Source organism: Monodelphis domestica, chromosome 4, assembly GCF_027887165.1.
Source record: "Monodelphis domestica isolate mMonDom1 chromosome 4, mMonDom1.pri, whole genome shotgun sequence".
Taxonomy (NCBI): domain Eukaryota; kingdom Metazoa; phylum Chordata; class Mammalia; order Didelphimorphia; family Didelphidae; genus Monodelphis; species Monodelphis domestica.
Window position 1 is genome coordinate 453,925,683 of NC_077230.1, and position 20,165 is coordinate 453,945,847.

Sequence of the window (20,165 nt, forward strand, 5' to 3'; positions counted from 1 at the left end):
GGGGGGGGGGGGGGGGGACACAGGAATTGACAGGGGAGGAGCCGGCCGAAGCGCTTGTTTCTCTCTTTATTCTTTGTGCCGAGGCGGGGCGGAGGGGGAGGGCGGGATCCCCGGGGAGGGGAGAGGATCTCCTTGGAAACGAAGGGGGAGGGCGCCAGGTTCGTGCGCCCCTGCCTCCCCTCCCTCCCCGCCGTGCTGCCCCGGCTCCCCGGAGACGCACGCAGAGCATTTCCTGAGTAGAGGGCTCGGCCGCGGGTCCGCCGGAAGGCTCACGAGGCCGAGCTGCGCGCTCCTTTCCTGACCCTGCGCGGGGGCTTCTGGGCCGGGACACAGTCGGCCCTCCGGAGCTCGTACGTGTAGGTGATGGAGGGCACCTCGGCGCCCACCTGCGCGTGGCACGCGCTCTTAGAGGCGCAGCCCCGGGTGGCGAACTTGGTGGTGAAGAAGCCTGCCGGGGACGGCGCGGGTCAGCCCGGGCCCCCTCCCTCCCGGACGCCCCGCGGACCCAGGCGTCCCGGCCTCCCTCCGCCCGCCCGGCCGGCCCGAAGCTGTCCACCTGTCTGCACCGTCCCCGAGAAGTAGATGCAGTGGGTCTCGGGGCCCACGCACTGGACCACCTTCTCCCCGGCGCAGGTGTCGTGGAAGGCGGCCATGCACGAGGGGCAGTGCAGCCCGTTCACTGTGCTATTGTTCTCCGGACCTGGGGGCGGGGAGGAAAAGGCGGGTCAGACCGGCTGGGGCTCCGCGGCCGGCATCCCCGAGAGTCCAGGGCTGGGAGCCTGGAGGAGGGGACCCGAGGGAAAGGAAGGTCTGGCGGCACACACTTGGACCCTCCTGGAGGCTGGAAGTGAGGAAGAAGGAAGCTCGAGCCTCCTAAGAGGCCGAGAGGGGAGGGTGGGCGCTCAGGGCATGGGGGAAGGGCCGTACTGGGGATGCTGCCCTGGTTACAGCCGTCCTCCTGGCAGCAGTGCGAGTTGGACACCATGTGGTCCTGTTGGCCCAGCGTGGTGGAGATGAAGCCCGAGTAGCAGTCCTTGAACTTGATGCAGCTTTTGGAGGTGTCCAGGGACTTTTTCTTCCCTGGGGAGGAGGGGACAGAAAGCCTCTCAGGGACCCTGGGGGGGGGCACCCCCTGAGAGCCACTTCCCTTAAAGCCTCTCCCCGTCCCTCAGCCACAGCTTTGGAGTCCCCGGGTCTGGGTTCAAATCTCAGCCTTACCACCTCCCACCTGGGTGGCTTTGGTGCCTAGTGGGTGCTTAATAACCGTTTACTGCCCCCCAGCCTCAGTTTCCTCTCCCGTAAAATGAAGCGGAATCCCCAGGACCCCCATCCCACCGCCTTCAGCCCCCCCATGGCCTACCTGTGACGGACAAGCCCACCACAGTCACGCAGGCGTCCTTCTCGGCCTCGCAGACCTTCAGCCTGCCGCTGCACGTCGGCCCCGAGCTCCTACACGTCTCGCAAGACAGAGCCGGAGCTGGGGGGGGGGGGGAGCGTCAGGACCCCAATCTGGGGGGCGGGAGGAGGGCGCCCCCCGGCCAGACTTGGACTGAAGTGAGGGTGCTGGGAGGGGGCCCGAGGCTTGGCTCCTGAGGGATGGAGAGACCCAGATCCCCACAAAGTGCCTTTTGGGGACCCCGAAACCCCCTCCCAAATCCTCAGGCCGGGGTGCCTGGGGACACTCACCGGGGGGCAAGTGGGTGTAGAGCAGGCTGAGAGCCAGCAGGCCCAGTGTGGGGCTCCTGGGGATCATGGCGCTGCTGCTCCTAGGAGAGGGCCGGCCGGCCTTTTAGAAGGGCCAGGGCAGGCCGGGCCAGCCCAATCCCCTCCCAGCCCCCTCCCTCCGCCAGGCCCTGCTGCTCGGCCCATCGCCTGCCATCCCGGCTTGGGGGGACAAGAGGCTGGCGTTGGGAGGGGCCGGCAGCCTGGCCTCCCTCCTCTCCAGGCCAGTTTTCCCAAGACAATTCCCCAGTGTGAGTCACACCCCACCCTGCTCGGCTTGTCCCTGCACGTTGCTGTGGTCCCTCCTCCCCCAGGCCTGCTCACACTCCTGCCTTTGTGTGAAGCCTCCTTACCTGCCGCCCCCAGACCTGACCCCTCCCAGGGAAGAGGCAGGACGGAGCTCCTGGGGGGCAGGGGGACCCCCTAGTCGCTTCACAGAATCCTCCAGGGCCAGAGCTGGAAGGGACCTTGGAAAACAGAATATCAGAGGACCCTAGAACCTAGAATGTCCCAGCAGGGAAGACCCTTAAAGGCGCCACCCCTTCATTCTCTCGCCATTGCCCTGAGCGAGAGGCACCCCCTCCCTCGACTCAGTTTTTGTCCCTGTAAAATGGGACGATGGAAGGCAGAAGGAGGTCCCCCCAGGCCAGGGAAGGGGGCCTGAGCCTTGGGCATCCACAGAGACGGACACAACCGGCCTGGGAAAACTCAGAGCAGTAAATGAAGTGCAGTCGGGACAGTGCACTGCCTTTTCCAGACCGGGGTGCCCCGAGACAAGGGGCGAAAGGGGATCCCTTTAGGGTGCAGCCTGGGAAAGCAGGAGAGGGTGTGTGGAGTCAGCATCCATAGAGGAGGTGACCTGCAGGAAGGATGGATGAGCTCTGTCCAAGAACAGGTGCTTCCAGCCTGCTGGAGCCGGAACAAGGGAGAGCCCAGCGATGGACAGTTCCTACCTCAGTTTCCATTGGATGACCAGAGCCACAGATTTTCAAGAAGCGATTCAGTCCCAGAAGCCAGGACATAATTCATGGGGAGTCCCCAGAGGGCCCCATGCTCTAAGAGAGTGGCAGTTGTGTTGTAACCCGAGGACCCAAACCCTGGGTTTGTGTAGCCTAGCTTGGAGCTGGGAAGGGAGCAGGTGTTTTACCTCTTTGGCTCCCCCCCCAAAGGGTTCATTCTGGGAAATGTCAGTATAGTTCCTGCGAGGGCTCCATAGATGTTAGAGAGAGAGTCCCTCTGATCCTTTACAAGCACTCCGGGTAACATTTCTAGGGCATACAAGACACCTTTTCTTTCAGTCCCTCAAGAAGCCGGCCATGTGCTGAGAAGCAAGACTGCCACTGCTCTTGAGGAGCTTACAGTCTAATGGGGAGCTGGGACAAAGATGTGCAGAGCAAGTGATGGACAGCCTAGAGAGGAGAGGCTTCGTACCAGGATTAAGAGGGCTTGGGAAGACTTCCTGTAGAAGATGGGACTTAAAGGGAGGCAGGGAGGGGACAGGAGGCCATTGTCACTGCATGGAAGAGTACAGTATGGGAGTGAAGGACAAGAGGCAGGAAAAGGTAGGAAGGGCCAGATGCTGGGAAGATTGGGACACCAAACCCAACATTTCCTGTTTGCCTCTAGAGCCAATGGAAAGCTCGAGGGATTTACCGAGCGGGGCCATGATCAGGTGGACAGTTTAGGAAATCCCTTTGGTGTCCAAATGGAGGGTGGATTGGAGAGTGGGGAGACCCACCTGTAAGTACAGCATCAGTGCAGGTGGGAGATGATAAGGGTCTTTGCCAGGGAGTGTCAGTGTCAGAGGAGAGAAGGGAGAATTTCACCTTCTAGATAATGCAGAATTCAAAGAGTGGCCAACATGAATATAGTGCCAGGCATTTTATTTGTATTCTCTCCTTTGATTTTCACAACAACCTTGGGAGGTGGAGGCTATTATTACCCCCATTTTACAGATGAGGAAGCTGAAGCAAGGTGAAGTGACCTGCCCAAGGTCACCCAGCTGGTCAGACTCTGAGGTTCAATTTGAATTCTTCTTCCTGACTCAGCACTCAAAGCATCTTGGAGACCTGGAGCTATTCCACTGGGAGCCACATAGGCTGCCTCTGTTCTGAGGCTGGTCAGTGGAGAGCCTGAAATTCTGGTGACTGTTGTTTACTCCCACGGAAATGCCTCCCAAAACAGGGAAAAATGCCCCGGGCCAGCTCGCCCCACCTATTTAACACACTCCATCCAAACATCCTGGTCACCTGCCACAGCTTACCCCATACTGGGAGCCCTCCAGGGTGCTTCCTGCCTTTTGATAGCTCAGAACCACTTCACATCTCCTTGCCTTCTCAAACTTGGGGTCATGCAGAAGGCACCCCAAGACTCATGTTGCCCAGAACCCCTTTCATCCCCCACCAACACTGGCTTGCAGGCTGGATTCTGGGGTCTTCCTATGTCCCGGCTATGGCTGCAGTGGATTTGGAGAAACTATTCCTATAATAAAAATAGATCTACCAAGCCCTGGGACAAAAAAAATCCTCAGAAGCAGGTTTTTTTCTTAAGTTAAAAAAAAGAAAGATGAAAGCAGAGAGCAAAAATATAAAAAAGCAGTCATAGAGGGAGCACTGTGGGGTCTCCGAAGCCCCCACCTCCAGACACAAATGCCAATGTGGTGGTGGGGGGGGTGCATCAACATGAACTCAGAGGGTGCTGGCTCTTCTACACTGGGATGTGCCTTACAAAGACATTGGTTTGTGCTTTGGAGCTGGGGGTTCACTAGAGCCTCTCCAGTACCACTGGGGTCTCAGCTCTCCACATACTGCTAAGGCTGGAAGGGAGTCCTGGGGGCTGAGGCTACCCTCTGAACCTCTTCAGGATTCCCCCTAAAAGCTGGGATTCCAGAACTTGAAATATCCTGGCCAGGTAGACAAGTCTCTACCAGGAGACAACTTCAGAAGTCCCACACCAAAGGGTCCCTCCCCTTGAGTTTGTCGAATTGGTCCTGAATTGGGGTACCAGGCTCTTTCCTGGAGTCAAAGGGGGTGCATCGGAGATTAAGGGGTGACACACTATACACAAATTGAACTGGCATTATTAACACTGCCTCCATCGGGTTCTGATTCAAGCCCTGATTTGCAGCATTTGCTCATTTTAGGGTGTAAGTGCCCCATAAAACTGAACATTGCCCCCTTAACTCCTCCTAGGTGCCATCTGTGTCCCTGCCTTTGTATTTATTGATTGATTTTACTCCTCACCTTCCATCTTAGAATCAATACTGTTTATTGGTTCCAGGGAGAAGAGCCAGGGCTAGGCAATGGGGGTTAAGTCACTTGCCCAGGATCATCTCTTTGAGGTTAGATTTGAACCCAGGACCTCTTGGCTCCCTCCTGGAGCCACTCAGCTACTCCCTTACTTTGTCTTTATTGATCTGTATCCCCCACTAACAGGGGTGGAGAAATAGGAGCTGGATTAGGCATAACCGTCAGGGATAGCCTGGCATGCAAATAGTCGCCTAAGGGAGCCCTTCACAAAATTGGGTCTAGTGCTGGATGGGGAGGTGTTGGGTTCTAGCTATGCCTTTTGTTGTGCGAGTTCGGGTAAGCGGCTGCCTCTCTCTGGGTTTGAGTCCGAACACGTGACTCAGCTCTAGGGGAAGCCAGGACCTGCGCCTGCTGAATTTTAATGGGGCTCAAACTGGGTCTCTGTGAGACGTCCTCCCCCTACTCACAAAACACCTCTCAAACGGAGCCGACTAAGGGCGCGGAGGAGCACTGGGCTCTCCTGATTGGTCCAGGACCGCAGCCGCATGACCAATGGAAATGGGCTCCGGAGATCAGGAGGCGGGAAAAGTATGGGTCAGCGAGAAGAAGGGCTAGAGGGGCCCTAAGAAGGAGGTGGAGTCAAAGGGAGTAGTTATAGAGAGCATGGGCTAGAGTGGCTAGCCGGAAGGGACGGGGCTGGACAGAGGAGAGTCGAGAGGAATAGGTAGAGAGGCCACAAATGGAGACTGCCCATTGGAGAGACAGCCCATTTGAGACCTAATTAGAGGAGTGGCTCGGTTATGGGGCGGGCCTAGAGCCAGGGCAGGTCATAGAGAGAGTGAGCTAGAGTGGCCATGGGAGGCGGCATCGGCTAGACGAGGGCGGGGCAAGGGGCCAGAGCGCCTACGCAGTCACAGGAGCGCGCGCCCTACTTTGAACAGTCCCGGGAGGCGGTGCGCCTGCGCACTAGTGCTGCCCTGAAAGAGTGGCTTCCTCCCTCCCAGGCTTTGGCCTGGCCTGGAGGCCTTGGAATCTGCAGTTTCGTCCCGTCTAGACCCCGGCCCTATCATGCCAGAGATCCGCCTCCGCCACGTAGTGTCGTGCAGTAGCCAGGATCCGGTGAGGGCTCGAGGAGGGGATGGGGCGTGGGTCTCTATGGACTTCCGGTTACGGAGGCCTGGCAGGAGGAACTTCCGGTTCTCTCTGGGACTGCAGGAGTGTGTTTATAGGGGCAACCTGGGGGTGTCTGTAGGAAGCGTCTTGAGGTGTCTATAAGGCTCATCTGGGTGTATCTATAGGAAGCATTGAAAGGTGTCTATGGGGACCGCTGAGGAGTTCTGAGGGATGACTTTGTGGACCATCTAAGGGTGTCAGTGGGAAGCTGCTGTTGTTTCTAAGGGGTATCTTTGAGAGCCCCCCCCCCCGGGTATCTGTATGACACTTGTCGTTGTTATGGGGGTTCCAGGGATGTCTGAGGGTGACTCCTCGGGGGTTAAGGGAACTGTTTAAGTCCTTGTTATGGTCTGGGGCTCTGAAACATCCAAGGAGGCTCCAGGAATGTCTGGAACACTTAGGGGTGCTCGAAGGGGCCTTTAGGAATGGGGCGGGGCTTCACGGACGTCTTTCAGGAGGTGGTTGTAGCGGACACGTGAAGATCCGTCTCGGAAGGCCTCGTAGTGACGTCCAGGCGCCTCCGGAGGGGTCAGTGTGGGCTCCCACAAGGCACCGGCCTGACCCCGTCGCCTCATCCCCTTTTTCGGGGTGGTTGCTGAGCTGTAGGCCAGAGTTCAAACCTACATTTCAGCCAAGACTTCGCCAGTCTCTGCCACATATCATCTGACTTTAAGTATAAATAGGAATCCAGGCCCAGCCTTCTGTGGGTCAGGGGCAGTAAACCCCGCAGGCAAGGCTGTAGGCAGTTTTTCTGAGCCCTCTGATGCTGTCGCTGGGCTGCCAGCCTGACAGGGTTCCCAGCAACCTTGGGAACTAAGAAAACAAAGGCTACCTGGGCACTGTGGTCCTGCTGGTCCCTAGTGACCATTCCCTTCTGCCATTGCGAGGATAGAGATGGGCTGGAGAGTGTCCAGGAGAGGGTGGCCAAGAGGCCAGTCCTGGCTGAGAGCCTGAATTGGTGTGCTTTGGGCCTTTGAAGGACCCTCTTCTTGGCCTCAGGGAGCAGAACTAGGCAGTTGCCAGGATGGAGATTTCCACTCCAAACTAGGAAGAAACTTGGAGATATTTAACAGTGGAGTAGGCTGACCCAGAAGGTGGGCCTCCCCCGGCCCGGGAGGTCTTAGAGGGAAAGCTGGAGGACCCATCCTCAGGCCCACTAATCTTAAGACATTTATGCTTGGGTGCAGCCTGGACCAGATGGTTTCTGTGGTCCTCACCAGGGCTGGTGGCGGAGGGTCAGGACAGTCCCTTGGGGGAGGAGAGTTAGGCTTCCCTAGAGAGCTCCAGGGGAAATCCAGGATGTCTTCTCGGGCTCCAGGTGTGCCAGCTGGGAATGTTCGTGGCTTTCAGATGATCAGGGGGCTCTGGAGGTATCCCCAAGGGACGTCTTGGTGAGACAGGCCTAAAGCTGTCTTAGGGTGCCCATTGGAGACTGGGAGTGGGGCTGAGAGCCATGTGGGGGTCCCTAGAAGACTTCTGGGATGGTTATGGGGTACTTCTGAGAACATCTCTAGGATACATCTTGGGAGATTTAGTGGGATCCCTGGGGGTGTCAGACATTTATCAATAGGGGGACTCTTCTGTAGGGTCTTAGGTGTGTTTATGGGGGGACACTGGGTATCTGTGGGGAATTCCTTGGAAGTATCAGGAAAGAACCTCTAGGAGCATCTGGGGGAGCTTTCCAAATCATCTGAAGGGGCAAATGGCAAGATCTAGCTGTCAGAGGTTCCCAGGCTCATCTGTGGGGGCTTCTGGAGGTTTATGGGATGGCCTCTTGTGGGAGCAGTTGGGGAGTAGAGGGACCCCTCAGAGCAGCCCTAGGGAGTCCTCCTGATGATCTTCTGTGGAACTCCTATGGTCTCTGTAATGATTTCTAGGGGTGCCACCAGGACATCTGGCAGTTTCTGGGCAATTGGTGTGTTGTTAGGGAAGTGAGAGGGACCAGTTACCTGGGGAAGGAGCTAGGCAAGAGCTCTGGCAAGATGAGGAAGTCTCTCACGTCCAGCTCCCCGGCAGTAGAGGGCCTCAGGAGGAGGCCAGGGAAGGCTCCCAGAGCTCTGGACCTGGAGTTGGGGAGCCCCAAGTTCCAATCTGCATTTAGCCCCCGCTTTCTCAGCTGTAGCAGGAAGATAATAGCGGAGCTCTGGGCCAAGATCGGGAGGATCCACAAGCTGACCTTGTCATCGCTCAGAGCCCCAGCGAACGTTTGTTCCCTTCCAGACCCATTCGGCGGACAATCTGCTGAAGGCTGACACTTACCGGAAATGGAGATCGGCCAAGGCGGGGGAGAAGCAGATCTCCGTCATCCTACAGGTGACCCCCCTTCCCCGGACCCCGCTGCCTGGGCTGGGCCGCTGCGGCCTCTCTGACCCCGGGCCTCTCCTTCCCTCCCGCCAGCTGGAGAAGGAGGAGCAGATCCACAGCATCGATGTCGGGAACGAGGGCTCGGCCTTTGTGGAGGTGCTGGCGGGCAGCTCCGCCGCTGGAAGTGGGGAGCAGGACTACGAGGTGAGCCCGCGCTCGAGCACCTCCTCCTGGATGAACTCCCTGACTGAGCCCAGAGGCCCGGGATGCTGAATCGTGGAGTGTCGGGGCTTGCCTCGTCAGAGGCTTCTGGAGACCCTGAGCTGAGAGCCACGTGCGTGCCTGTGTCTGTCTATCCGTGTTCTCTTCCCAGGTCCTCCTTGTGACCTCTTCATTCATGTCCCCCACGGAGAGCCGCAGCGGGACGAACTCCAATCGGGTTCGGCTGTTTGGTTCTGACAAACTGGTCCGGGCCACGGCTGAGAAACGCTGGGACCGGGTGAAGGTGGTGTGCAGCCAGCCCTACTGCAAGGTCAGGAGCTGAGGCTCGGACCCCGGGGGCCTGGGGGAGGGGGGAGGCCAGGGGCCTCGGCTGGGGGGGGCCTGGGGGGAGGCTGGGGGAGGGGGGAGGCCAGGGGCCTGGGCTGGGGGCAGGCTGGGGGGCCTGGGCAGTGGGGGGGCTGGGGCTGGGGGGGACTGGGGGGGCCTGGGGGGCCTGGGGAAGGGGGGAGGCCAGGGGCCTCGGCTGGGGGGAGGCTGGGGGGCCTGGGCAGTGGGGGGGCCGGGGCTGGGGGGGGCCCTGCAGAGCCTGCGACCCTTCTCTCTCCGGCCCTCCAGGACTCTCCATATGGCCTGAGCTTCATAAGGCTCCACAGCCCCCCTGACAAGGACAAGGAGGAGCCCGAGGCCGCCCCGCCGGTGAGTGGGCCCCATCTCTGCCTCCTCGGGTGGGGGGTGGGAAGGGGGGCCCCTCCTGACTGGGTCTTTCCACAGAAAGTCACCAAGTTGGGAGCCTTCCGAGTGAGGGAGGATGACGGGGCGAGCGGCAGCCTCCGGCCCGGGGCCCTCTTTTTCAGTCGGGTCAGCAAGACCTCTCCAGGTGAAATGGGTCTAGGGGCCATTCTGGGCCTGGGTCCTCTCGGGATGTGGCGTCTTGAAGGGGGTGTCAGGGCGGGGGCTGGGCCCCAGGGGACGCTGGAGGGCTGGGATTCCTGGGACCCTCAGACATGTCCCCCACAGGCCCCGCCAAAGAGCAGCCAGGCCCCAGCTACGCAGCAGCCACCCTGCAGGCCTCCGAGAGGCCGTGCGCCCCGTCTCCCCCGGCCTCCCCCGGCCGGCCCCCTGCCCCGAGCAGAGCCCCCAGCAAGGTGAGCCCCAGCCGAGGGGGGGGCGGTAGAGGTGGCCGGACTGCTGGTATGGACGGCCCCTCACAGCCCCCCTCTCGCCAGCCCCAGGAGTCTCCTAAGGGAAAGAGAAAACTGGATGTCGGCCAGGATGAGCCCGCAAACCGCCAGAGGCCTCCGGGCCCCGCAGCCCACCCGAAGCCGCCGGCCCCCAAGAAGTCCAGAGGTGAGACGGGCAGAGGGGCCGGGCGGGAGGCCGGGGCAGAGGCCAGGACGCCCCTCCCCCCAATCACGGGTCTCCACAGGGCCGGCTTCTCGAGCCGACAGGAAAGGCCCAGCTGGGCCTGCAGAGCTGGGGAAGGTCCTGGAAGGCGTCGTGGTGGTGCTGAGCGGCTTCCAGAACCCCTTCCGCTCGGAGCTGCGGGACAAGGCCCTGGAGCTGGGCGCCAAGTACCGGCCGGACTGGACAGACGACAGCACCCACCTCATGTAGGCTCTCCCCCCGCCCCTGGCCCGGCCCGGCCCGCCCGGGCCCCCGCCTGACCCCTGCCCTCTGCCCCCAGCTGTGCCTTCGCCAACACGCCCAAGTACAGCGCCGTCCTGAGCCGGGGCGGCCGCATCGTGCGCAAGGAGTGGGTGCTGGACTGTCACCGCGCCCGCCGCAGGCTGCCCTCACGCCGGTGAGCACCCGGGGAGGGCCGGGGCGGCCGGGGTGTGAGGGGCCCTCCCAGCTCTGACAGCCCCGTCCCCCAGGTACCTCATGGCGGGCCCCGACTCGAGCAGCGACGACGAGACGCCGCCCCCCACCCCAAAGGTAGGGCCGGCCTGGGTCCCCTCGTTCCCCACCCCCCAGGGCCAGGGGGAGTCACGCCAGGAGAGCCCCAGAGGAGGCAGGGAAGGAGGGAGGGTTTCTGGGTGGGACGGCTGGACTCCCCCATGACGCAGCCCGCTCTCCTGGGCCCCGTCCCAAAGCGGGGGGCCGTGACCCCACCCCCAGCTCTCCCTCAGCACCCCCCAGCACACCAGCAGCCCAGCTCCAGGACGCCCTCCCCCCCAGAGTCGCAGGGAGCCACGGACACGGAGGAGGAGCCAGCAGGTGAGGGAGGGAGACCCCATGGGATGGGGGCCCCGGGCCAGGCTGGCTTTGGGGGTGGGGCCCCATCAGCTAAGGGGATGCCGCAACAGATGGTTTTGGCCCCCAGATGCCCAGGATGATGGGACAGATGACTCCGGGGACACAGAGGACGAGCTGAGGAGGTAAGTGGGCTGGGACGAGGGCGGAGGCGGAGGTGGCCGAGCAGGTCTGGGCATCACGGACCCCCCCTTCCTAGGGTGGCCGAGCAGAGGGAGCAGAAGCGGCCCCCAGACCCGGCCGAGAACGGCGGCGGTGATGACGACCCCTACGCCGGGACCACCGACGAGAACACGGACGATGAAGGCCCAGAGCCGCCTGACCTGCCCATCCCCGAGCTCCCAGGTGGTGGCCCCCCCACACCCCATTCCCTCAGGCTCCCCCCCCTCTCGGTGCCCCCCAAAGTCCCTGACCTTCCCCCTCCCCCCCAGACTTCTTCCAGGGCAAACACTTCTTCCTGTATGGAGAGTTTCCTGGCGAGGAGCGCCGACAGCTCGTCCGATATGTCACAGCCTTCGACGGGTCAGCATGGGGGGCTGGAGGTGGCACGGGGGGGGGGGGGGCGGGGGGAGGGGCTGGAGGGAGGGCCGTCCCTGACCTGCTGCCTGCCACCTCTCACAGGGAGATAGAAGACTACATGAACGAGCGAGTACAGTTTGTGATCACAGCCCAGGACTGGGACCCCAGCTTCGAAGAGGTGAGGCTCTGCGGGCACATGCGGGGGAGGGGAGGCCCTGCAGACACAGGCCATGCCAGGGGAGAGGAGGCCCGCTGGGCGGCTGGCCCCGACCCCAGCCCGACTCTCCCCCTTGCCAGGCCCTCCTGGAAAACCCTTCACTGGCCTTCGTGCGTCCCCGATGGATCTACAGCTGCAACGAGCGGCAGAAGTGGCTGCCCTACCAGCTCTACGGGGTGGTCCCACGGGCCTGAGTGCAGCTTCCTGCCCCCACCCGCTCCGCACCCCCAGCCCCAATAAAAGGCCTGTTCAGAGCGGCCCGCCTGTGCTTTTCTGGGGACCCTAACGGGGTTGAGGACGGAGAGCTTCCCTGCTTGGGCAGGGGCCGTGGGAACGACGTCAGGAACCCCCCTGGTGCCCGCACAGCAGCCGGACATAGAAATGGGTGTCTTTATTGGCAGCAGGGGGTGCCAGCGCAGGGCAGGGTTCAGGCCCGCTCCCCCTTCCCTCCCTTCCCAGACTTCCCTTCTCCACGGTGGCTCCTCTGGTGCAGGGCCAGCAGTCGGCGTTGGCCAAAGGCTTGGCCGCAGCTCGGGCAGCGATGCTGAGGGTCTGCCGGGGCGGGGGGCGACGGGGGAGGTGGGACGGGGACGCCGGGGGCGGCGGTGGCGTGGCGCCGCTGGTGGGCCGCCAGCTTGGAGGGGTAGCAGAAGGACTTGGGGCACTGGGGACAGGGGTAGGGGCGGGCGCCCCCAGCGTGCGTGTGGCGGTGGGCGGCCAGCTTGGAGGGGTAGCAGAAGGACTTGGGGCAGTCGGGGCAGGGGTAGGGGCGGGCGGGCGAGTGGGTCCAGCGGTGAGCGGCCAGCTTGGATCGGTGGCCAAACGCCTTGGGGCAGTCCGGGCAGGGGAAGGGGCGGGCGCCGCTGTGGGTGAGGCGGTGGGCGGCCAGCTTGGAGGGGTAGGAGAAGGCCTTGTCGCAGTCGGGGCAGGGATGTGGGCGGGCCCCGCCGTGAGCCAGCCGGTGAGTGGCCAGCTTGGAGGGGTACGAGAAGGCCTTGTCACAGTCTGGGCAGCGGTGAGGCCGCTGGAGCGGCGGGGGGCGGCGGGCCCTAGATGGGCCCGGGCGCTCTGACGCAGCGGCTGCCGGGCTCCGCTTTGGCTTGGAGGCTTTGCTAGAGGCTGGGGAAAGGAAGAGGGCATTGGTGGGGGCAGTGCCACCCTAGGCCCTGCCATGCCCACCCTCCTGTGGTGTCCCTTAGTGTTTGTGAATCCTTCCCAGGCAGCTGGGGTCAGGAGAGACACCCAGGGCCACCCGGCTGGGTATCCTGCCCAGAGGGGCTGATCCGCTCGAGCCCCTTCGTGTGGGCACCCCTTTCTGGCCCCCAGGCTCCCCATCTTACCCCCTCCGTTGGTGGCTGACTCCTTGGCAGACGGGCTTCTCCCTCTGCCCCCAGGCCCTTGTTCCCCACGCTCCAGCATGATGCCGGCGGGGCTGCACCTGGGGGAGGACGGAAGGGGCACTCGTTCAAGGCCTCTCCCAGGGCCAAGCAGCGTCCAGCTGGTGAGGATGCTGTGGGTAGAAGCATGGAACCCGGGTGGGGGGCGGGGCTGGCAGGGATGGGACCGAAGGCCGCTGGAGGCGGGGCCTAGAGGCTCTGGGCGGGGCCACCGGACACCGGGAAGATGGGTGGGGCGGGGCCACGGAGCTCCGGGAGGCTTGGGGGCGTAACTAAGGAGCTCGGGGGCGGAGTTACCCGGTTCCGGGGCTTAGGCTTGCTTCGGGTCCATGGAGGGTGCGTTAACCCCTTCGTCCCCGCAGTCGCGTCTCATCGCCGGCGCCAGGTGGGGAAGGGCGCCGGGAGACCTGGAAGGGGAAGCAGGGCGAGCGGCCGATGCGAGGAGGACCCAGGAGTCCGGCCTCCACCCCTGGAGAAGCCCGGGGTAGGGCCTTAGCCCCGTCCGCCCTGCCTCGGGCCCTGGCGCTGGGCCACGGATCCCAACCCCGACCTCTGGGCAGCCCCTCCCTGGGGGCGGGGCTCCGGGCCCCTCCTGCCGCCCCCGCCGCCGCCGCTGCTGCCGCGCTGCTCCCGGGCCTCTGCGGGGGCTTGCAGCTCTGAGCGCGCGCCCGGGAGTGGGAGGGGACGGAGCCCCGCGTAGGCCGCGCGCGAGCGCGCACGCGCCCTGCGTCCTGTTCCGGGGGCGAGCACAAAGTGCGAGACGCATGCGCAGCCTGCCTCGCTAGCGGAGGACAAGCGCATGCGCCTGAAGGGATTGGGATCCACAGCCCACGCACTTAGACTAGACTAGAAAACAAACAAGGCCTAGAGGCCCACGACGGTGGCCGCCCTGGTTCTAGATTGTCTCAGGAAACTTCGCTTTTTGCTGCTATTCTGGGTCTCTTTCTTGAACCTAAGGGAGAAACCCGGACCTTGGGGAAAGTCACTCCCTCGCTCTGTCTCAGTTTCCCCATCTGTAAAATGAGGGCCTTTCCAGCCAGCCCTGTATCTGTAGTCAGAGGCAGCCAGAGGCCCAAGGAGAAGATGGGGCAATCCAGACATCACCAGGCCTCCCCAACTCGGGAGGCCCCAATTCTAGCTGGGGGAAATCAGGGCAGAGACGGGGCAGCGGGAAGCCGGGAGTCCCCGAGGACCTGAAAACGAGGAGACTGGGGAGTTCGGGCTCGATACCCCAGTACTTGGGTCCTGGAGGATGAAGGTCGGAGGTCCCACGATTACAGAAGCCAGAGGGATGGAGCTCGGGCTGCTCTGGCCTCCTTCCCCGGACCTTTACTCTGCGCGTTCCGCCCACCCCAAGCCTAAGACCTCCCAGCCACGGCTTACACGGAGAGGCTGCCCTCCCCTGCCAGGCCTGAGAAGGACGCGCTAGAATCATGCCCAATGCCAGAGAATGGGAGTCAGCCTGCTCCCGGCAGCCTCAGGGCTGGGCCTGGGCCCACTCCTAGCCTCAGTTCCCTCTTTTCCAAGCTGGGGGTCCACCGGAGTTGGCAGGTGAAACTTTCCCTCTCCCTCCCCCAGTGGCCCCCGCTCGGGTTTCCTGGGTGCTTTGAGATCCCTAGCGAGTGTATTCCTCACCAGGGCACGGGGGAAATGAGCTCGCTCGTAAGAAACAGGGGGTGTGACTAGCCCGGGGGCCCGAGATTCGAACCTGCCTCTCCATTTCCTAGGGCGAGGCTGAGGTTCTACCTCCCCGCAGGCCCCAGCTTCTGCGTCCCAGCCCCTTTAAGGTCCCACCCGCCCCTCGCCGATCCGGACCACGCCCGGGGGGCGGAGCGGCCCCTCCCCTGCCTCCGGTCCTGGGGCTGCCCTTGGGCGACTTCAGAGTCCGCACGATGGGGCCCGGGCTGCTGCTGCGCGTGCGCGGGCTGCTAGGGGCTCCCCGGCTGAGCCTGGGGTCCGGGGCCAGGGCGCTCAGCGAGCGGGGAAATGGCCTCCTGTTGCGCCAGGTAAGCGGCCCGGCTGCCGGGGGCGGGGAAGCGCGGGGGGCGCCGCGCCGGGGGAGGCGGGGCTTCACCCTGATATTTCCCTCGGCAGCTCTTCGAACCCCAGAGCTGTACCTACACTTACCTGTTGGCGGACCAGGCTGCCCGGGAAGCCCTGCTCATCGACCCGGTGCTGGAGACGGCCTCCAGGGATGCCCGGCTAGTGCAGGAGCTGGGCCTGCGCCTCCTCTATGCCGGTGAGCCTGGCCGCCCTCCCCGGGGCCAGCGCCCGTGCCGTGCCGGCGGGAGGCCAGGAAGAGGCTGTCCAGGGAGGGGGGGGGTGACAGCCGGGGCCCTGACGACCCTTCTCCCCCTCCCCCACAGTCAACACCCACTGCCATGCGGACCATGTCACCGGCTCCGGCGTCCTCCGCTCCCTCTTTCCGGGGTGCAAATCTGTCATCTCCCGCCTCAGCGGGGCCAAGGCTGACCTGCTCATCGAGGAGGGGGACGTGCTCACCTTTGGGCGCTTTGTGAGTCCTAAGGCGAGGGTTCAGGCCAGCCGGGCCCTCGGGTGTGGCGGGGATCGGGGGCCATAAACACGCCCTGGCACTGGGGAGAAGAGGCTGCCGGGCCCCCCAAGATTCCGCAGACACCCCGCTGTGCAGGGCAGCTTCAGGAGCGGGCAGTGTGGGATGGAGGGGAAAGGGCTGGCCTCGGGCTGGCTCTGTGACAAGTCCCTGCCTGCCCCACTCTGCAGAGGGGGAAACTGAGGCTGGGTCCGAAGGGAGACTTCCATAGTGGCATCAGTCCCCCTCATCCCTTCTCCCCCCAGGCTCTGGAGACACTGGCCAGCCCGGGCCACACCGACGGCTGCCTGACTTTTGTCCTGAGTGACCACAGCGCCGCCTTCACTGGGGACGCCCTGCTCATCCGGGGCTGCGGCCGCACAGACTTCCAGCAAGGTCTCGGCCTCCTCCTCCCTTCCCCCTCCCCCGTGTAGTGCCCTGGGCGGCACCGTGCCCTCGTGCCCATTTTATGGAGAAGGAAACGGAGCTTCCTGGCCCCACCCAGGGCCCCGGCCTCTCACCCACTCGCCTCTGCCCAGAGACGTGGTCACCTGCCCGGGCCTCACCCAGTTTGTGGGGTTCTAGATGGGGAAATTGAGGCCCAGCGCCCCCCTCCCTGCCACTCTGCCCCTGCGAGGGGGGGAGCATTTGTGGGCCCCCACCCCCATTGGAGCCCCATGCAGAGCCCTTCCTCCTCCTCCTCCTCCTCCCTGCCCTCCAGGCTGTGCCAAGACCCTGTACCACTCCGTGCACCAGAAGATCTTCACCCTTCCCGGGGACTGCCTCATCTACCCTGCGCATGACTACCTAGGTGTGAGGGCCTCCTGGAGGTGGTGGGCTGGATGGGGACGGCCCCCGGCTAGTAGCCTGTGGATGGGAGGAAACTCCAACTCTCACAAGTTCTTGGGGGGCTGGGAGAACCCCAGCTCTGAGAGGCCTTGGGGGTCTGAGAGGCCTTGGGGGACCGGGAGAACCCCAGCTCCCAGAAGCCCTTGGGCCTGGAGTCCAAGCAGAGGGGAGGCTGATAGAGAGGCCTCTCAGGCACAGCAGAGATGGGGCAGGGTGCCCCGCCTGGGAGGCTTCCTTCTGCACTGCCCCACCCCGGGGCTGATGGGATTTGTAGTCCAGCAGTGGGACAAGCCTGGGGGCTCCTGATGGGAAGCCGGGAGGGGGAAGGGAAGCTGAATGGCCGCCCTGGGTGACACACACAGGGCAGACGGTGTCCACTGTGGAAGAAGAGCGGACCCTGAACCCGCGCCTCACCCTCAGCTGCCAGGACTTCGTCAGGGTCATGAACAACCTCAACCTGCCCAGGCCGCAGCAGATGGGTGAGAAGCGCCTGGGTCCCTGCGGGAGCGGCCGAGCCCCAGGGAGAGGCCTCCGTCTCACTCTCTCTCTCTCCCTCCCCAGACGTGGCCATCCCGGCCAACATGCGCTGCGGGGTTCAGGAGCCGTCGTCGGGCTGACCGCCTGCAGGGCCCCAGGAGCCCGCCTTCCCTCATTTCCGTTAATAAAAGCTTCTTTTGCCTTAACTTGGCTGCCCTCCTCCGGCCTCTTCTTTCTTGGCCTCCCCAGGCCCAGCCTGTCCCCCCAGACGTCGAGCCTGGGTTACCCTCTGGGCCAGACGCCGGGCCATCCGTCCCTGGCTTTAAGGCCGAAGGCTTATTTATGGCACCAGGGCTGAAGGGGGGGCAGGGCAGGACGGGGCCAGGGCCAGGGCTCTGAGTTCCAGTCCCGCTTCAGGCCCGAAGGGAGGGAGGGCTCGGCAGATCTGCTGGTGCCCAGGCAGGCCTCTGCCCTTCCCAGATGTCAGCCCTTACACCACCCCAGGCCAGAAGGGGCCAGCATTGGGCATTCTCAGAGGTCAAGAGCCTGTAAATGAGTGGTCAGAGAAACGGCTCGCCTTGTGGGAAACGCCACTAGGGGGCGTGTGGACTGACCTGGGCCGGCCTCCAGGGAGCTGCCATTGGCAGGCACGGGTCAAAGGTGCCTCAAGCGGACCCGAAAGAAGACAGGCCCTGGGGTGAGCTGGAAAGTTTTCACTTAAATTTCCTGTTTTTGCCCCAGAGGAAGGGTCTGGCTGCATGACCTGGGGCTCCTCCCTCCAGGGGCCGGCCCTCTCCCAGACTCCCCGTGATTCACCCTGGGGTGTCCCCGTCCCCAGCTTCCCAAACCGGTCCCAGCCCTCCCAAAGGGGTCATTAGAGGGACCGGCCCCACCCCTCCCTGCAGCCCGGTCCCAGGGGTGCAGGCAGCGCGGGGCTGGGCGCAGGGGCCTGGGTCTGGGAGGAGGGATTCATGCGTCTGTCCTCGGGACCCCTGGGTCCTTGGAAGGGGGGTCCTGGGGCTTCTGGGCGGGGCCTGAAATGTCCGCGTGGGGAGGGGGGACCGGGACGCCTGGTTCCCAGGGCGTGGGCACTGGAAGGGCCAGATACTTGGTTCCCTGCAGAGCTGTCGGACCTGTTCTCTCGCCTCCCACTCCCCGCCCCCCCCCCCGCATCCGGGCTCCTGCAGGGGGGCGGCCCCTCCCTCCTCCCCCGCCACCTGTCCCGTGGGCAGAGGCCAGCACTCTGGGAACAGGGAAAGGCCCGTGGAGGAGACGCAGCGGGTGAGGGGGCTGGACAGCTGGGGCTCGGAGGGCGCGGGCGCTCGGCTTTGGGGCACCCGGGCTCCGGAGGGGCGGCTGAAGGGTCGGGATGCCCGGGTCCCTCAGGGGCGGTGGGGGTCGGAGCGAGAGGGAGTCAGGCACTCGGCTCCTGGGAGGAGGGAGCTCCCCGGGCATTTCTCGGGCCAAGGCTCGGTAGCTGTAAGGAAGTGAGCGGGGCTGGAAGGGTGAAGACGGGCCCCTGCCGGGAAGCCCGGGCGCTCCAGATCGGCGACTTCAGCCCCTCAGAATCCCATTCCTTGAGCTCCGCAGTCCCTCCCCAACCCTCGGGTCCCGCCCCTCGAGCGTCGGAGGGCCCGCCTCCTGAGCTGTCTAGATACCCGCGCCCGGCCCACCCCCGAGCTCCTCGGAGCAGCCCCGCTGGGCCCCCTCTCCCTGCTCCGAGTGCCTCAGGCCCCGCCCCCTCAGGCCCTGAGCCAATCCCTGAGCCCCTCCAGGAGTGCCCTGCAGGCCAGCCCCCTTGTCCCCGGGACATCGTGGGTCCCGAGTCCTCTCTTCCTTTGGGGAGCTCCCTAGGGCCCACCCAGTCCTCGAGTCCCCTCGCTCCTCCAGCTCCGAGCCCCCCGCCCCGTCCTCAGTCCCTTCTCTCCCCCCCCCCCCCCCAGTTCCCAGAGCTGGGCCGGAGGGGAGACATGGGCGTCCCCACGAGCCCCGGAGATGGAGGCAACCAGGAGGGGTCCGAGCGTCCTGGGGACCACGGCCAAGCCGGGGAGCCCGGCGAGCGAGAGGTCTCCGAGGCCCCTGGGGAAGCCGGGAGCCTCCGCGCAGCCTGCGGGGAGGAAGAAGATGAAGAGGGGAGCAGCACGGAGAGCGGGCGGGACCAGGTGAGCCGGAGACGGGACTGAGAGACACAGGCTGACAGAAACCCGAGACTAGAGACACCGAGAGGCAGTGGCAGGGAGAGACGCCGACGAACAGCCCAGACAGGGCTGCAGAGAGGTAGGGGGAGAGACGGACCCAGAGACAGGGAGCCGGAGAAACTGAGGCACCGAGCAGCGTCAGAGCGACGAAGGCACCGAGACAGTTCCAGGGACGTGAGGAACTGGGAGACACAGAGAAACCCAGAGACACGGACAAGGAGAGGCAGCCAGAGATAGTGACTCGCACACACCCTGCCCAAGATACCCAGGCAGACCGGGACACTGGGACCAAAAAGGACCGAACCCAGAACCGGAGCCTGATAACCACGTGACCTCCTCCCCTCGCAGGGCGAAGCCCCGTCCCCCGCTCCACCTGCTGTGGAGGGGCCACGAGGGGCAGCCCGGCGTCTAAGGGGGCAGCAACTGGAGGTGCTGACCCGGGTGGCGCTCATGGAGCAACGGGTCAAGGAGCTCCAGCAGCAGCGCAAGGAGCTAAGGATCGAGGTGCCAACCCAGGACCCCCTGCCCTCCAGGACCCCAGCTTCCCTAGCCTCCCAGCCCCCTCCCCTGGGGACCCTGGGATCCCTAGCCCCCCAGCCTCCCAGCCCCCTGCCCTCCAGGACCTCAGCTTCCCTAGCCTCCCAGCCCCCTCCCCTGGGGACCCTGGGATCCCTAGCCCCCCAGCCTCCCAGCCCCCTGCCCTCCAGGACCTCAGCTTCCCTAGCCTCCCAGCCCCCTCCCCTGGGGACCCTGGGATCCCTAGCCTCCCAGCCTCCTCCCCTGGGATCCCTAGCCTCCCAGCCCCCCCATCCCTAGCCTCTCAGCCCCCTGCCCTCCAGGACCCCAGCTTCGCTTCCCCAGCCTCCCAGCCCCCTCCCCTGGGGACCCTGGGATTCCTAGCCTCCCAGCCCCCTGCTCTCCAGGACCCCAGCTTCCCTAGCCTCCCAGCCCCCTCCCCTGGGGACCCTGGGATCCCTAGCCTCCCAGCCCCCCCCATCCCTAGCCTCCCAGCCCCCTGCTCTCCAGGACCCCAGC

General features: G+C 64.2%; 5 protein-coding genes across 10 annotated transcripts in view; 3 read left to right on the forward strand and 2 right to left on the reverse strand.

The window, feature by feature from the left end:
- Positions 1-46: 46 nt before the first annotated feature.
- Positions 47-2,211, reverse strand: PINLYP (phospholipase A2 inhibitor and LY6/PLAUR domain containing). Its single transcript, XM_007505503.3, has 6 exons — positions 2,076-2,211; positions 1,687-1,766; positions 1,361-1,477; positions 928-1,080; positions 557-700; positions 47-448 (listed from the first exon to the last, which is right to left on the reverse strand). Exons 2-6 carry the CDS (start codon positions 1,751-1,753, stop codon positions 270-272), a joined length of 660 nt encoding a protein of 219 aa, XP_007505565.1. The 5' UTR covers positions 1,754-1,766; positions 2,076-2,211; the 3' UTR covers positions 47-269.
- A 3,443-nt stretch (positions 2,212-5,654) lies between these two features.
- Positions 5,655-11,915, forward strand: XRCC1 (X-ray repair cross complementing 1). 5 transcript variants are annotated; one of them, XM_056796984.1, is made up of 17 exons: positions 5,655-6,089; positions 8,364-8,456; positions 8,541-8,651; positions 8,821-8,979; positions 9,285-9,365; positions 9,441-9,546; positions 9,687-9,814; positions 9,902-10,016; positions 10,096-10,279; positions 10,354-10,470; positions 10,544-10,604; positions 10,763-10,886; positions 10,993-11,047; positions 11,122-11,267; positions 11,354-11,444; positions 11,544-11,619; positions 11,739-11,915. In XM_056796984.1, the coding sequence occupies exons 1-17, from the start codon at positions 6,039-6,041 to the stop codon at positions 11,850-11,852; spliced, it is 1,812 nt and encodes a 603-aa protein (XP_056652962.1). In that variant the 5' UTR covers positions 5,655-6,038; the 3' UTR covers positions 11,853-11,915. The 5 variants fall into 5 exon arrangements, with proteins under 5 accessions (XP_056652962.1, XP_056652965.1, XP_056652961.1 ...); XM_056796987.1 differs by having other exon boundaries at positions 10,799-10,886; XM_056796983.1 differs by having other exon boundaries at positions 5,656-6,089; positions 9,896-10,016.
- A 119-nt stretch (positions 11,916-12,034) lies between these two features.
- On the reverse strand, positions 12,035-13,462 carry ZNF575 (zinc finger protein 575). The gene is made up of 3 exons (XM_056796997.1): positions 13,353-13,462; positions 12,999-13,096; positions 12,035-12,777 (listed from the first exon to the last, which is right to left on the reverse strand). Exons 2-3 carry the CDS (start codon positions 13,075-13,077, stop codon positions 12,086-12,088), a joined length of 771 nt encoding a protein of 256 aa, XP_056652975.1. The 5' UTR covers positions 13,078-13,096; positions 13,353-13,462; the 3' UTR covers positions 12,035-12,085.
- A 384-nt stretch (positions 13,463-13,846) lies between these two features.
- On the forward strand, positions 13,847-17,296 carry ETHE1 (ETHE1 persulfide dioxygenase). 2 transcript variants are annotated; one of them, XM_056796991.1, is made up of 8 exons: positions 13,872-14,606; positions 14,783-15,061; positions 15,150-15,294; positions 15,422-15,570; positions 15,873-16,002; positions 16,328-16,417; positions 16,818-16,934; positions 17,017-17,138. In XM_056796991.1, exons 1-8 carry the CDS (start codon positions 14,496-14,498, stop codon positions 17,070-17,072), a joined length of 1,077 nt encoding a protein of 358 aa, XP_056652969.1. In that variant the 5' UTR covers positions 13,872-14,495; the 3' UTR covers positions 17,073-17,138. The 2 variants fall into 2 exon arrangements, with proteins under 2 accessions (XP_056652968.1, XP_056652969.1); XM_056796990.1 differs by having other exon boundaries at positions 13,847-14,606; positions 16,818-17,296.
- A 799-nt stretch (positions 17,297-18,095) lies between these two features.
- Positions 18,096-20,165, forward strand: part of PHLDB3 (pleckstrin homology like domain family B member 3) — an 8,385-nt gene continuing 6,315 nt past the window's right edge. The window contains exons 1-3 of the mRNA XM_056796989.1: positions 18,096-18,213; positions 18,876-19,094; positions 19,479-19,634. Coding sequence (XP_056652967.1) covers positions 18,903-19,094; positions 19,479-19,634 — 348 coding nt within the window. The 5' untranslated portion in view covers positions 18,096-18,213; positions 18,876-18,902. The remainder of the gene's footprint in view (positions 18,214-18,875; positions 19,095-19,478; positions 19,635-20,165) is intronic.